Here is a 15,255-nt window from a genome sequence, read left to right on the forward strand (position 1 = left end):
AGAGTTTTCAGGACTTCTGATCACCACGGCTCATTCCAGCTGGCTCAATTTGATCTAACAATCAAAAAGTCAAATGATATGAAGGAAGATATTTCCTCCAGTAAATTGCAAAAAAGTGGAGTGGGAGTTTATTTAAATTTGCTTCCTGCAACAGCATTTCTTTCTTTCTTTCTTTCTTTCTCTCTTTATCCAAGCAGCCAAGCTCTTGTAAAAGGGTTGCAGCAGCACTATGCACATTTGCACATTGCTCCATCTATGTACTTTTATTCTGTTCAGGAACACTCACCTCCAAAGGCAAAGCGAACAGCCAGGGCACTAAACACAATGAAGCAGAAACACAAAGGAAAAAGGGCTGAGAAACAGCAGCTCGTTTCCAACAGCACTGAACAGCTACCTGGTGCTAATAGCGTTACATTTGACTGAACCTGACTGGCAAAACACCCTACTATTAACCCCTAAGCTGCTCATCAGATAGACTTGTAAACTGTTCTTCTACAAAGGTATGGTAGATTTGGCAGATTTTCATGGTTGACAGGATGAATAATGTGAGTCACCAGAGCTCTTCAAGCAATACAACTGCAGGAGAGGTGCACCAAGCTTTGTTTCTGTAGCCTCTTCCGAGGCTAAGTATCCCAAATGTAATGCATGTTCATGGATTTCTGTCCGGGTAGCATCATAATGGGCCAGTGGACACATCCTGCAATAAATACTTCAGATAAAGTATTTTTGAAAAGTCTCCCGATTTGTCAGCATCAAATAAAAATCAAGGCCAAACCCACCCCCCAGAAAGGCACAGATTAACCATGCTGCATTCATTTTGTTTGTGTAGGCTATGGCAGGTGCAGCAGAGTGTGTGCAGTCTGTGCAAGACACTTGTGGCAGTGCTAATTTCAGTTCGTGCAATGACTAAACTGCCGAAAGTAAAGCAAAACCCCAAGTCTCTTACAGTGTTATAAGGATGCACCAACAAGGTAGTTTGCATCCTGCACTCACAGAATCAGGCAACTTCTGTTAATGAAAGGCATTCATAATTTATCTCCAAAGAGCCAAGATGCATACATAATTGTACCTCAGGCAGCTGGAAATTGAAGCCTGCAGATGAAAAGAGGACAAGACAAAAGGATACAACCACACTCTTGGAATTTCCCCAGACCTGGCAACTCTCACAGGTCAATGGGCCTTCATTGGCAGAAAGCAGTATTATTTTCTATTCAATGTCATGGTGAGGAAAAATAGGAATAGACATCCTACTAATGGAAAAAAGCAGTTGTGCAGGTAGCAAGAGGTGTTTCTACATCAACACTTAATGGCCAACATGAGCTTTCATAGCAGCTGCATGCCAACATCCATCCAATAACTATCACTTCCAGATCCAACAGAGAAGATAAAAATCGTTCCCTGGCACCAGGAACATCTGCAGAATATATTCCTCACTCTGAGACAGGAACTGAATTTACTAGCAATTGGTGGCCTATGTGCAAATCCATGACAAATATTTCTGAAAAATAGCTGACAGCACTCTGGAAGATACACTTCTAGACTCTCTTTGGCTATATATTTCTATTTGTAATGGGAATGTGCATTCACAAACCATTTTAGCTGCTGTGACAATTTACAACGGGGCAGACCATATCTTCTTAGTGTGCAGGTACACCAGCTGAAAGAAAAGATGAAGTGGAGTTGTGTTTGTACTCCCCATTTTTCAGATACAACTCAGTTAGGTATTAAGTATGAAGCTGTAGAGTGAAATAAAACCAATTACACTTGCCTCAAACACAAAGTCATCCCAATAACAAGAAAACTAAACAGGACCAGGACCTACTATGCAGCTCTAAGGCCAGATTATATGGCCTGGCCACAGTCATGGGGTTGTACACTTTAACTCTCAAAACCAGGGTGGCTATATCCAAACTGCCAACTGGGAATGGCTGCTGGCTCTTGCAAATCCCCAAGCCACATTAGGGAATTGTTTATGACAGCACTAGCTGGTCTAGGCTGAACACAAAGCAGAGACTGTGTTAACAATTTAATGGTATAGATGGTCAAGTTCCAGCTCTTGGGTCAATGCCCTGGCACTGCTTATATTGGCTTAGATGTAGCCAAACAGTTGTACTGTGAGCAGAACTGGCTGGAAAACAAAAAAGAAAAAGAGTATCTGACCAAATTTAGAGCATCTATCCATTTTCATGATTCCCTTCCTTACTCTTCGATTGTTTTGGAGTCTCTTCCCTTAATTTTATTTTCCAGACAGCTTTATTTCCACAGAAGTGGAATGAAAACAACAGAAGGTAAAAACAGTTTTGGTTAAGCATCAAGTGAATTTAATTTTGTTGTAGGTTAAGGCCTAAACCAGGACACATTAACTACCCAAGATTCAACGGCAGCTACCAGCAAGATATGGCACTTCCAGTACAGTCAGACATGGTGTGGAAAGTATCAGAAGAGTTTAAATCATGTGTCTGGAAAATGGGAGAGAAGGACAGACACGTTGAGAAAGAAGAAGAAAGGCAAGAAGATAAATGAATGTAAGCTCGTTCTGGTCCACAAACTCTGCAGCATTACTTAAGTTGAATCTTTTCGTTCAAAGAGTTGGATGCAAAAAGGAGTGCCGCTCAACAGCTTCTGCAACTGTTTTATTTCTCTGTTTGTGAACCACCTTCTTTGTTCTATATCAAAAGAATGACCCAAAAGGTCTTTTCTGCAGAGCAAATCTGCTTCCTTGCCGAAGAGGCACAAGGCAAGGTAAGATTGGCCTTGCAGACTTATTGCCAAGGTCAAGGCAGCTTCCATGTCTACCTTTGAGTGGCAGGTATCTCTCTCTGTTAACTGAAGAAAAACCTTTCAAGAGAGTCTAGACTGACTCTTGTCAAAGACTGCACTCCACAGCTGTTTGCAGGCTTTCACTTTCTTTGGAAGGGGATCTTGAAAACCATCAGGTACATCTACTGCTTAGAGCAAGCTAAACACTACACGGGATTGCTTGGGACTTGTCCACTTGAGTTTTGGATAACTCCAGGGTATGCAACAACATTTCTGGGCACCTGTGCCAGTGTTTGGCTACTCAATTATTTCTAATCAGGATTTTCTTCGCTGGTTTTGTGTTCATTGCCCATTGTCTTTCCATTCAACCTGAGAAGATGGTCTCAGTGTCTTCTCCACAAACACCCACAGAGCAGTGAATGGAGAAATTACATCCCTGTCAGCCTTCTCTTCTCCAGGTTGAGTGAAAAGAACCTCTCCTCCACCATGGGCCTCATTGTGCTACTTTATGGGACAATCACTCAGCATAATGTGGCTTACAGGGACCAGAGGAGGAACACAAAGTAAAGTGGTCAGTTTGAGTCTCTCTGGATGAAATTATGTATGGTTTGCTCTACTCTTTTACTTTTCATTATTTGAAAACAGTACACTTGCACTCCACTTTCCTCTTTGCATTGAAAAGCACTGACATTGAACTTTTGATGCCCTGTCCCTTTACAAAGCAACCAGCCATGGAAACAATGGTAACTTAGAGGAAAACTTGGGAATTACACACAGAACATGAAGATGGATATTAAGACAGATCTGTTGAAAGACTTGAAAAGTCTGTGCAATCACAGCTTAGATGACATCTGAGGAAGCTTGAAATAGCATTCTCCTCCAGTGCTTCGTGCTAAGTGTTGTTTTAAAGCAGTTCATGCTTTTAAGCAGGCTGAGAAAACAAGGTGAATGGCAGCTTTGCATGTTACAAAGCATCTGTGATTCATATTTTCAAAAACCACACACGTGCATGTCTTAATGCAGCACATCTGAGATATTTATGCAGGTGTATGATTACCTTACATGCCATCAATTCTACACATCAGACACTTTGGTCACAGGAAAACTACCAGAAGAATTTTTGTGAGCAGCGGAAAAAAAGTTTAAAACTTCTTCATGCGAAAGAAGAGAATTTTCCTCTGTAAATCCAGCTTGAAGAATCTTGCAAAGATAAATGCTAGACCTTTGAAAGCATGGATGATAAAGATAATTAATGGAAGCTCAGAAAGATAATAAATGTCTCAAATCCATGTGGGGTATAACTACTGCTTAGCTTTTGAGGAAAAGGAAGATAAATTATTCAGTCTTATTCCATCCCAGCATGAGGCAAAAATTCTCAAAGAAACAAGCTGTTCAAAAACAAAACTGTGATGACTATGCCAAGATAGGAGTTAATCTCAGAAGACCTAAAAGAAATTCAAAGTTACAGTATTTACTGGATGATGAGGTTTCTAGTTAATGTTTAAAAGCAAACTGATGTGAACACCTCTGCCTTGAGAAATATATTTAAGTGGTGAGTCAATTCTAGGGTGATGTCAGGATTGTATCATTGAATGCTTTTTGTTGGAGGGGTTCTCTACAGATCACTAGGTCCATCCTTCTCAAAACAATCTTTGATGTTAGATCAGTGTGCTACTGGTCATACCCAGCTGAGCTTAAAATGTGTCTGATGGAGATTCTGCTGCTGTTCTGGGCTCTTGCTCCAGATATGGACCCTGAATTGGGATTTTTTTTTCCCCTCCTTGTACATAATCAGAATTTCTCTTGTGCTTATTGCTGCTTCCTCTTTCATAGAGAACTTCTTTATGTTGTTTTTACTGGCTCTCCTCTTTATGTTGTCCTAATTAGACAGGGATAAAGAGGAATCAAACTCACACTGTACTTTCTCTTGCCCATGCTCAACAGACTCAGGTCTTTGCTTTTCCTTGAATGTCTTGTGCTCCAGTGTCCTAATCACCCTGGTGGCTCTCCACTGCACTCACTCTAGCAGATAAGGGTCTGTGTGCATATTGCCTTACCTGCACACACCACCTTACAGCCTGTATTTCTCTGCATAACTTCTCCCAGCTTTGTTTTTCAAAGTGAATTGGTTCAGTGATGCTAAATCGTAGTGGCTAACAATCACACACGTTTCAGCTTGGCCCGAGCAGAGAACAATGGAAAACAGAAGAGGCAGACTGACTTCTGAGAGAATCCAGAACAGTCAGTTCCTTCCAATCAAAAATGTGCATGTTTGCTGAAAAGTGCCCATTTCATTCAAGAGCAGAATGTTACAGCAGTTAACCAGCATTGGACATTCAGTAATTCTTCAAATTCCCAAAGGAAATAAAGAAAAATAACTTGGGTTCCTGCAAGTTTATCCTTCTCTACACGCTACTTTGAAAACCCACAGGTGATTAGCAACCATTTTCAGAGCTGCTTCTAAAGACTGAATCTAGAGTCAGGGGAAAAGCATGAGGAATTCCTTTTGTGGTGTCCCCTAAAGCACTCTCACAGGGATTGACAGTAAGGTTGTGTTCTGCCCATTGAAAAAGAGTGAGTCACTTATTTCCATTTATGCAGAAGGTATTTGCACCTTGTTTGCATTGTTCAGATGGGATGGAGCACAGCTCAGCATTGCTGATGTAACATGACTGTTGGCTTTACTTCTGTGGCATCAACAGAGCAATCCCCTGTCAAAACGGCACAGGCTGCCTATGTTTCAAGTCATCAGGACGCAGGACTCATAGATTCATAGAACACCAATTTAGAAAGGACCTCAAGGATCATCTAGTCAAACCTTCCAGGGTAAGGATACAGCTTAAATGAGATGGCCCAGCAACCTGTTAGGCTGGACCTGGAAACAAATGTAAGGGAGCCTCCCAGCTCCCTTGGGAGTTTATTCCAATTTCTAATAGTTCAAATAGTGGAGAAAAAAAAAATCCTGGCATCCAGCCTGAATCCCCCTGTTAGCAATTTGTCCCCATTACCCCTTGTCTTTACCATGTGACTCTTTGTAAATAGAGACTCTCCCCCTCCTCACAATAGCTGCCTTGTGTTTGTCTTAAAGATCTGGGTACTTTTTCAAGAGGATTTTCAGTATTGTAGACAGGGTGGTGGTGCTGCCTTCATGTCAGTTTGGAGTGTCTAACTGATCAGAGCTTCCCTGTATGCCTAGTGCACACCAGTCTGTGTCCAGCATTTTCAGGTGCAGCATTCAGCAGTACTAGGAGTCAGAGAGCAGAGTTTAATGTACTGTTTATCACTGCAAGAGCCAAACTTAACTTTTCATGTCTATCAGTTTCATAGAAAACTGTTGCATGAAGCAAGAATTCAACACCCATAGAAATCACAGGGAGAGGTAGATGAAGCTTAGCGCACTTCTATTTCTTCCTTTCTTTTTATTAATTTGGTTCATTTGTTCTGCAAGTAACTTCTAAAATGAACGATTTGAGGAAACGAACAGCATCAAGAAAATATTATCTGTTTGGCTAATAATTTCTTTTCATGGAATCATAGAATCAAGGAGGTTGGAAGAGACCTCCAAGATCATCCAGTCCAACCTAGCACCCAGCCCTGTCCAATCAACTAGACCATGGCACTAAGTGCCTCATCCAGGCTTTTCTTGAACACTTCCAGGGACGGTGACTCCATCACCTCCCTGGTGAATGTTTTCCTTTTGTTGTGCACTGTGTTTTTTAAAATGATGACTGCTTTCCTGTCTCTTATGAAAAAAACTATGGTATGGACATCTCCCACCCAACTGCTTCTGTAGCCTTCTACAAACTGTTTGAATAGGCTCTTCTGTACAAAATACATACCCAAATCCACTCATCCCTTCCCTCAATAATTTCTCTGACATTACCTTTTTCATGCAATGCCAAAATCAGGAATTACCCTGTTGAGAAAGAATCAGCTTTCTTGAAAATAATTTCTGGGGCCTATCTAGTAAAGTTAAGCACTGACAGCAAAAATAATCAGAAACCACCAGGTGATGCCTTGTAAAATTCTTTTTGTAGCTATGCTTGATGATGTAGCTATGGATGATGATGTGTTCCTAAATGACAACAACCAGCCTTAGGATTTTACACATCTACACTCTATGAGATAACCTGTCTTCTTTCAGAATTACTGCTCTTTGGAAATAAACCCTTTAGTAATTAACATTAAATTACAGGCAAGGAAGTTCACAAGCAAGCATTTTTAGCCTGATAGGAGGCTGGAACAAGTTTTCTAATAAAGCATCCCAGTATGGCAAAAGTTCTGCTGCATTTTTAATGGATAATCTGCAACTACAACATATGAAAATGAAGTAATTATGAAAAGTAAGTAAGAAAATAAAAAGAAGTCTAAATCATTTCAAAGAATTAAGCACTCAAATCCTGGGCAACTCACATTTTGTTTAGGTTACTCTTATTACTGTTATGTACCCCTTTTGGAAGTCAAGATACTTTTTTGATCAAAGTGTCAAAGCCTAGAAATACTCCTTTTTCTCTATCCAAAGCTGTGGTGTTTGTGACCTTGTAAGTACTTGGCTATGTCAGTTAGTGCTTCAAAAATGTTGCCTTTCATCTTCAAATGGAACTGGACCTAGAAACTGGCCAGACCTCTTAGCTCTTTCAACAGATGATAAACACTTTGAGTCAAAAAATCCAAGCAGCCTTTTATGCCTTTACAAATTAATTAGCATGCCAGGGCTTTCAGACCAATAAAGTATCTGCAAAAGTTGACAAACTAAACCCACATTTTCTATGTTCCAGTTTCTACACTATTAAAAATATGTAAAACTACATCTGAGAAAAAATACTAAAATAAGATGGTAAGAGGAAGAGACAGATCATCAGCACCATTTAAGTCCTCTCTAGGGCCAGAGATCATTAAGAATAGCATTCTACAGAGAAGCTTGAAAAATGCCCAAGTTTGTTCAAAGGGAACAGTTGGTTCCTTTACTTCAAGGCCTTCAACACATCAGCTTTGGAACCTTCTGCCGATCTCACTTTGCTCTTTTGTCCCTTGGTGGCACGATTATCTCCCAGGAGTTGTAATTTTTTCATAGTAGCTTAGTAGGATTATTTTAGTTAAAGAGATTTTTGGTCAGTTGGTAATTAGCAAAGAAAATTTTCTCCTGGAAGTCAACGAGTAACTCTGTATTTTCTCCTCTCATTGCTGGTAGTCAAAGCTCTGTTCATTCCTCAAAAGCAACTCCCAAAATTATTTGAGGATTCCAGAAAGATACTATAATGATATTTTTTTTGGTGCACTCTGCTGAATACACTCTAACTGGGTTGGTGTGATGGGCATCTCACCACCACTGTTATGAGACACTTCCACTGTCTTTCCCTGCTTGTTGACTCCTCACAGAAGACACGGTTTGAAAGGCTACATAGTGTGTTACCCCAAAAAGTAAACTATGCAAAGTTTATTGAACTTTTAAACTACATAACTAAAAGAATGTGATTAAGGTGCCAGAGAAAACATGTCCCTGTCTTCTCCCAAACCATCAAACACTATATAGAACCACAGAATACATCTGGTTGGAACAGACCTCAAAGATATCCAGTCCAACCCTCTACCTAGCACTGATGGTTCAACACCAAATCACAAGCATTCAACCCTTCTCTTTTAGGTGAGGTGTACCTCATCTGACATCATGTAAATTGACCCATAATCAAAACCCCACAGTTCTGATGATGGCATCACTCTTGAAGCCAGGAATTAATCTCATGCATCTTCCTTAATTTGTTTGGGTTGGTCCTCCTTACTTGGGGGATGAAGGAGAACACTACCTGTGCTCCTACTGCCCTGACTAGTCAACTCATATACTGAGGGCATTGCTCTGATTTCTCATAAATCCATGTAATAGTCTGTCGTAGCTGAGCTTAATACATATCAGAGAACAGAATCACCAAATTGTTTTGGGTGGAAAAAAATGTATCAGTAGGAAAAAAATATACTTCTGGAAAAACTTCTGGAAAAAAAAATCAGTTGTACTATTTGACATCCACTAACTAAAGTCTCAATACCACCACTGTAATTTGCCAAAAGAATCAGGATGATGTTTTACACAGCTTCTGCCACTATTGCACTAGGGCTGGACTGCTACATTATGTCCAGATCAAACAAGTGACAAGCTAGTATCTGCAATGGTGACAAAAATATGCCAGCTATCAATACAAACCCTCAGGGGAACGAGGGTTTTGCAGAGAGAAGCTGGAAAAGCAAATCCTATATACTTTATCACTGAATGTTTTGACTGTTTTCTAGCAACTGTTGTATTCCAATATTTATAATCTTTATTTATGCAAGCCTCTTATGTTTTGTAATAAAAAGAGTACATAAATTTCAGTTACCATCGCAGAGCAAATTGTTGTATGTAATTAGTCATGTACAACATAAGGCGTAACTTGAAAAACAATTTGTGTTTATTCTTCCTCTGCTTAATCAATATTTTAAATATTTGTGGAAGCCACACACCAGCTTAGCAAAGTCGTCACCTCCAAAGCGAGAGAGAGAACAGAGAGCGGAAATCCTCTGATGTACAGCAAATCATCTGCTTATGACAGACTTAGGCTGTTGGAGGAACTAGATTTTTCTGGACAATAAAGGAAAGATTCAGCTAACATTTTACTTCTGTGCCATTCCACCTTACTCTTTCTGCCACGTATTCCTCAGCCACACTGATTTGGTTTATCTTTAAAGTTATGAAGTTTCTTCCCTCCCCACGCATTTTTTTAATGCCATTTAGTTGCAGTGATGCACAAAGACAGTGGGAGTGATTCTTTCCCCTGCAATCCTTGCCTGACTTTCCAGAGAGGTTAGCAATTGCTTTACCATCTCTGTCTCATCTCCCACAACATAACTGTGGCTAACCACGTGGAATAAAAACTACAGTAACAACAACATCCAAGTTTTAAATGCTATGGGAGTACTGTAAATACAGGTGGCCAGGATCACATCTCAGCTATGCTATTTAAAGACTTAAAACCATACAGTTATCCCTCAGCTCAACTAGAGAAAATCTTATCAAAAGTGAAGACTGGCATTTTTATAGGATTTGTCATAGGTTTAACCTTGAGAATAACAAATCATTATGTGTGTGGGGGCTTAAGAATCAATTTATGTTCCAAGTAAAGGGTTTTCAAAATTAAGGTTGAAAAAAAAAATTAGATCTTCTCTGGTGTTGCACAGATTCTGTTGATGTATCAATCTTTTCAGGCATTTAAAAATAATATAGAGATGATAAAAGTAAATGTTCTATAACCAAAAAATCTCTTGGTAATAAAATTTCAAATTACAGCCCATGACAACACTTCTAAATTGAAGCTGTGATACAGGAGCTTTGATGGAGAAAATTGTACAAGTAACTCGTAAAGTAATTCGGAAAGGCAACAAAGAATGAAGGTGATGCTGAGATGAACAGAAAACATAGCTGGAATGGTGTGCAGAATCCTTAAATGAATTTTAGACTGTTTTGTTGCCAGTATCTTAAGCAGTGCTGCAGTATTTTATGGATTTCCTTGATAGCTTCCTTCTACCAACAAGTAACTTCACTGCAGGAAAAAAAAACCCAAAACCACAATAGCCCACCACACAGAGAAAAACCCAAATCTGAGCTTAATCATCCAATGTGACTGGGCCAAGAGTGTGACAAATTGAACCCAAAGCAGCAGTTTAAGGTCAAGAAGTGCACCCTCCTATCTACTACTTATGGCATTCAAGGGGTTGAGGAACTATCTTCAGTGAAGGACTCATTCCTTCAAACTTTGCTGACTCTGGGTGCTGGTCTGCAGTCCAATATTTTGGACACTGCACCAGGGCAGAAAAGCCATTTTGAGTAGAAGAGCTGGAACTTTGCTCACAGTGGCACAGAATGAGCGGAAAAAACAATAATCACTGCCTGCAAGTTTCCTCCAACCTCAGTTTCCCTCTCAGTATACTGTGAGTGCAATATTAAATTATTTCTTACAGGTTCTTGAAGTTTAGCTCTTCTGATGTCTTCTCTTTTTTCCAATGAAATAGGTGAGTGCAGTGCAAAGTATCATTGTCATTTTCTTGAGCAAAAGATAAAAGCTCAGGAAAATACAGTTGGGGTCTTTTTTTTTGCTTGTTTAAATAACTCAAACCAAACATCTGTAATCACTTAAATGCAGCAGATCCACTGAGTGTGATTTGTACCAAGGCATCTGTGGTGAGAAGGTTACAGGTACACTTGCAGAATAAATTTCAAAGGTCTGCAAAGTATAATTAGTTCTCAAGTTCTCCTACACATTAATGATTAGTAATAAAATCCTTCTAAAGCCTCCACAGAAAGACGTAAAAAGCTCTTCCAGAAGCATAAAAACACAGACCAAACCCAGCCCCCTCATAGCTGGCGTTATATATCCCTAAGCTTCCCTCTGAAGATGGTTTCACCAACAGTTAATTTGATCTTTTTTTTTTCTCTCCCTTCCAATGCTTTTTCTGTTCATATCGCATAACTCAGGGTGAAGTCTTTAATCTTACATAAATTTACATAATAATTTAAAGACCAAATGGTTCAGTCAGATTAGACAGTCTAGTGGTCCTGAATTCTCTGACCAATTCCATCACCAACACTACAAGATTCACAGCCCAGTGACAGGTCAGAGAGAAAATAAGTTCTTTTCCTAAAACCAAAACTGCTAAATGGATGAAACAGTGACCCCTTTCTATCCTCAGCCTAAAAAACACTGCCAGCTGCACTCATATCCTTGGACAACGAGCTCAAGAGAACTAGGTTCTCCATCTTCTTGCTCTATAACACCATGACACTTTCTTTATTTACCACATCACATCTTGTATGGGGCACCCCTTTGCTACTGAGTTAAATGACATCTGCTATAATGCCGGGGAAGGTTCAGACTGCAGAAGGGCAGCTAAGAGATCGAGTTCCCTGCTCCCAACCACAAAACAAAACAAAAAAATTCATCTTAAGATGATACTTTCCCCCCATGAGCTGGTACCCCATAAAAATGCTCACAAAAAGGCTGCAGAGGGTAGACTGTGAACTCTCTACAGCTCAAGGCAATCTGGCATGCTCCTGTCTTTTAAATAAACCAGGCAATCACTTATTTTTCTGACTTGTGATTGCCTCATTATACGGATTTAATTTTTTATGCCTAACCATTAGGTGGATTCTATGAAGGAAAGGCACTGGCTGGTTACATTGCTAACCACAAGAGTGAAGCCTGCTGTGTGTGGAGACGACAGTCAGGCAGGTTGAACATGAGTATGTATGAGCTCCTGATGTTTTTTTTTCTGACGCTGTTTCACATCATTAGCTGGAAGCTTGTTCAGCAACATACCCTTACATCTCTGTTCACCCTACCTACCTCACTTCTTTTTCAAAGTTCTTTCCTCTTTAGTGTAGGCAATTTTTAATTTTTAGAGCTGCTTAGCTGACTCGTGGCAGGAGAGGCAGGAGCAAAGACTGTATGCATTTTCACACATTTATTTTATGGGAGATTACACAGCTGATTAACAGTTCTCAAAATGAAAAGTGTCCCATGTTACCTCCATTCTTTTGTATTCATTGCTTTTGATCTATTCATGCCAAAACATTCTTACTAACGAAAGTCATCAGAAAACGGCCTAATAAGGTAATTTAGAAGACAGCTCACATTGAGCATATGATCTAAAGGCATTTAACTTGCTGTTCCTGCCTCCTCTCCCCCAGTAAACACATGGCTTACTGGCACTGCTACACTTCAAAACGGTTTTAAACATCTGGGAGCAGGGCTGATCAGCTCCAGACAATCATTGGACTCTAAGTAGACCCAGGAACAAAGGTCCTGATAAATGAAATGACTGCTTTGGCTCTAAAATTGCCTCAATCTTCTCCAGACAAAGCATGATTGAAATGCATCTATCTGCGGATAGCATCTGGAGAACTCTAAGTATGTTTTGATCAGAATCTGATTGGCTTCTTTCAAATGAAAACAATTTAACGATGCCATGGAAAAAATCTGAAAACCAATCACACTGCAAACTTTGGCCTGTAAACTGCAGCACTGACCTTGTTTTTCTCCAGTGTGAAAAAAAACACCTCAGCATAATAATGGTGCCGCACTAAAATTTCAGTCTCCTCTTGGCTTACTTTAAATAACTTTATTGTCTACTTTTCCTCTGTCTGTATCTGCTGTATTTGGCACTTGTGGTTATTAAAATGAAACCAAGTTGAAAGAAGATGTTAAACATCATAAAAAGAAAACCAGCAGTGCTTCTGGCTCCCTTTGCTAATGCTGCGGTCACCTTTACAATTTGCCAGGATTTTCTCTTCCCCAGCTGTTCTACCTGAATTTGCATGCAGAAAAAAAAAAAACCTCCAACTTTCTCTTGGAATAACAACTTGTACTTTGCCGATTTAAAAGAGCTGAATTTAAACAAAAATAAAATCAAAAACCCGAAAGTCACCCTCTTCCTTCTAATTATATATTAGAACAAAAAAGCCCAATGTTTTGCAAGTGATTTCAGCCCTTTGCTGCTTAACATTTTCTTACTTCTTGGTGTGAATTTCTGCTTAAATGAGAGAGCCTGGTTGTAGCAGCCCCACTGTTACACTCCAGTCTGCACTAAGAGCAAAGCTTTGAGAACTCTATAGGAAAGCACCAATTAGAGAGAAAAAAAAACACTTCAGCCAAAAGTATGCCCTTTAGTCACTTTCTGCTCTCTCTGGATGAAAACCACATCCACTTGTTGTCAACCACATCTCTGGCTTGGTCAATAGACAAGAAGAGCGTTCTGCAAACTAAAAGTAGGAATCACATGTTCCAGGGAAAGCAGCAGAAAGCCCAAATGTAGGCAATGCTGGAAGGGAAGAAGAATTTGTTCTGCTTGGGCCTCTCAGGAGCATGGGAACCCTCAGTCTTGGAGCAAGAAAGGCCTATTCTAGTTTATGCACGGCACCTCAAAGAATAGGAAAGATACAGGCTGCCCATACAGTTTTTTCCCTCCTCCTGGCTATGCCATGAACACAGTCTGCAAAGGGGCAGATGACACTCTATCTCTGACATCCCCTCAACACATCAATTCCAGAAAAAATGGCTAAGGTCTTACTTTGGTAGTTGAAGCTGGAGATGAGTTGGCCACCAGGCTTGTGATCACATCGCTGTTGACAGTAGTGCAAGCAGCAGTGGCTGGGGTGGGCAGCCGGGAGGGGACGATGGGCAGGGGCAGCAGCCCGGGGCGGTTGTTGCTGTTGGTGCTCACGGCGCTGCTGCAGTTGGTGCTGCTGACGTGAGTGCCGTTGGAGCTCCAGTCCCGGCGATCCCACCCGGCCCGATAATCTCTTTCAAACCGGCTGTGATGCCGTGACATCTCGATAGAGGGCAGCTTCTTCTCAAAGGGAAGGCGAGAGCTGGCCTGAAAGATTAAAACCAAAGAGCTGTTAGGAACGAGGCCCCCGCACAGTGATTGCACTTGATCATCACCACGGCAAGTCGCTGCACGCCTCCCCCGCTTTAGGAGAGCACTGTTTCACCCTTCTCCCCACAGAAATGTCAGGAGGAAGAGAGGGGTCTCACTGTAAATGTTAATCTAGAACACAAATTAGAGTCCCCGTAACTGTAAGCATGCAGCAGAGAGAATGGTCCCTCAAAGAACCCCTCAAAGAACCCCCCAAAGAACCCCCCAAAGAACCGCTATCTGCCCCAACTCTGGCAGAGCAACAGGCAATGTCACACAAATCATGGAAAACTCAGTTAAAAGAAAAGCATTATTCAAAGAGCAGAAAATAATTTCCAGCAGTTCCAGCTTGCAATTTTCTTGGTAGTCTGCATAAAATTCCTGTAGTTCTTTTCTGCACCAGATGTGTGACCAAACATTAATCCTAAAGATTAGGGGTCCAAAAATCAACCTGCTAAATCTGTTGCTTCTGCTGATACTTCCCATTTGCTACTCTTCTGCTCTTTCCTGTTAATCAGTGTCTTTGAACAACCTGATCTTGCTGGGGACATCCCTGCATATTGCAGGGGTGTTGGACTAGATGACCTTTAAAGGTCCCTCCGAACCCAGCGCATTCTATGATTCTAATGATTCTCTATTTTCAAAGCCAAGTACTGCTTTACCAGGCCACTCCTCTCCTTTTTGCTTGACCTCCTCACTGGAAGCTCCTACAGGAATGCTTCACACTGTGATGCCTGAGCTCTTCACAGCATGGCTGCTCTCCAGGGCCGGCCAACATGCCCTTTCTCCTTCCATGCTTCTGGCTAGACTTCAAACACTTAATACATCCAAGATGATCAAATTACAAAATTGCTTTTTGTGATCATCCTGTCCTTATCATTACTGACCTCCTCAGTATCCTTTGTTATCCATACATTTTCTCTGCCAGGAGCAAGATGTGCTGGGAGCTGAGACTCCCAACATCTAATCTTCTGATAATTATATGTTATGTAGCCTAGAGCAGCTACTTAAGTCCTTCTGCCAAGGTCTCATAACCTGCAGAATGGTGGCAATAAT

The 15,255-nt window shown here is 40.7% G+C and overlaps 1 protein-coding gene across 7 annotated transcripts in view; it reads right to left on the bottom strand.

Moving 5' to 3' along the window:
- KLHL29 (kelch like family member 29) overlaps window positions 1-15,255 on the bottom strand; it is a 437,205-nt gene that overhangs the window by 259,610 nt on the left and 162,340 nt on the right. For all 7 annotated transcript variants that reach the window (XM_064146375.1, XM_064146376.1, XM_064146381.1 and 4 more), the window contains exon 3: window positions 13,852-14,157. In XM_064146375.1, coding sequence (XP_064002445.1) covers window positions 13,852-14,112 — 261 coding nt within the window. In that variant the 5' untranslated portion in view covers window positions 14,113-14,157. The remainder of the gene's footprint in view (window positions 1-13,851; window positions 14,158-15,255) is intronic.

The sequence above is a fragment of the Pogoniulus pusillus genome, chromosome 7 (genome assembly GCF_015220805.1).
Source record: "Pogoniulus pusillus isolate bPogPus1 chromosome 7, bPogPus1.pri, whole genome shotgun sequence".
NCBI classification, from domain to species: Eukaryota; Metazoa; Chordata; class Aves; order Piciformes; family Lybiidae; genus Pogoniulus; species Pogoniulus pusillus.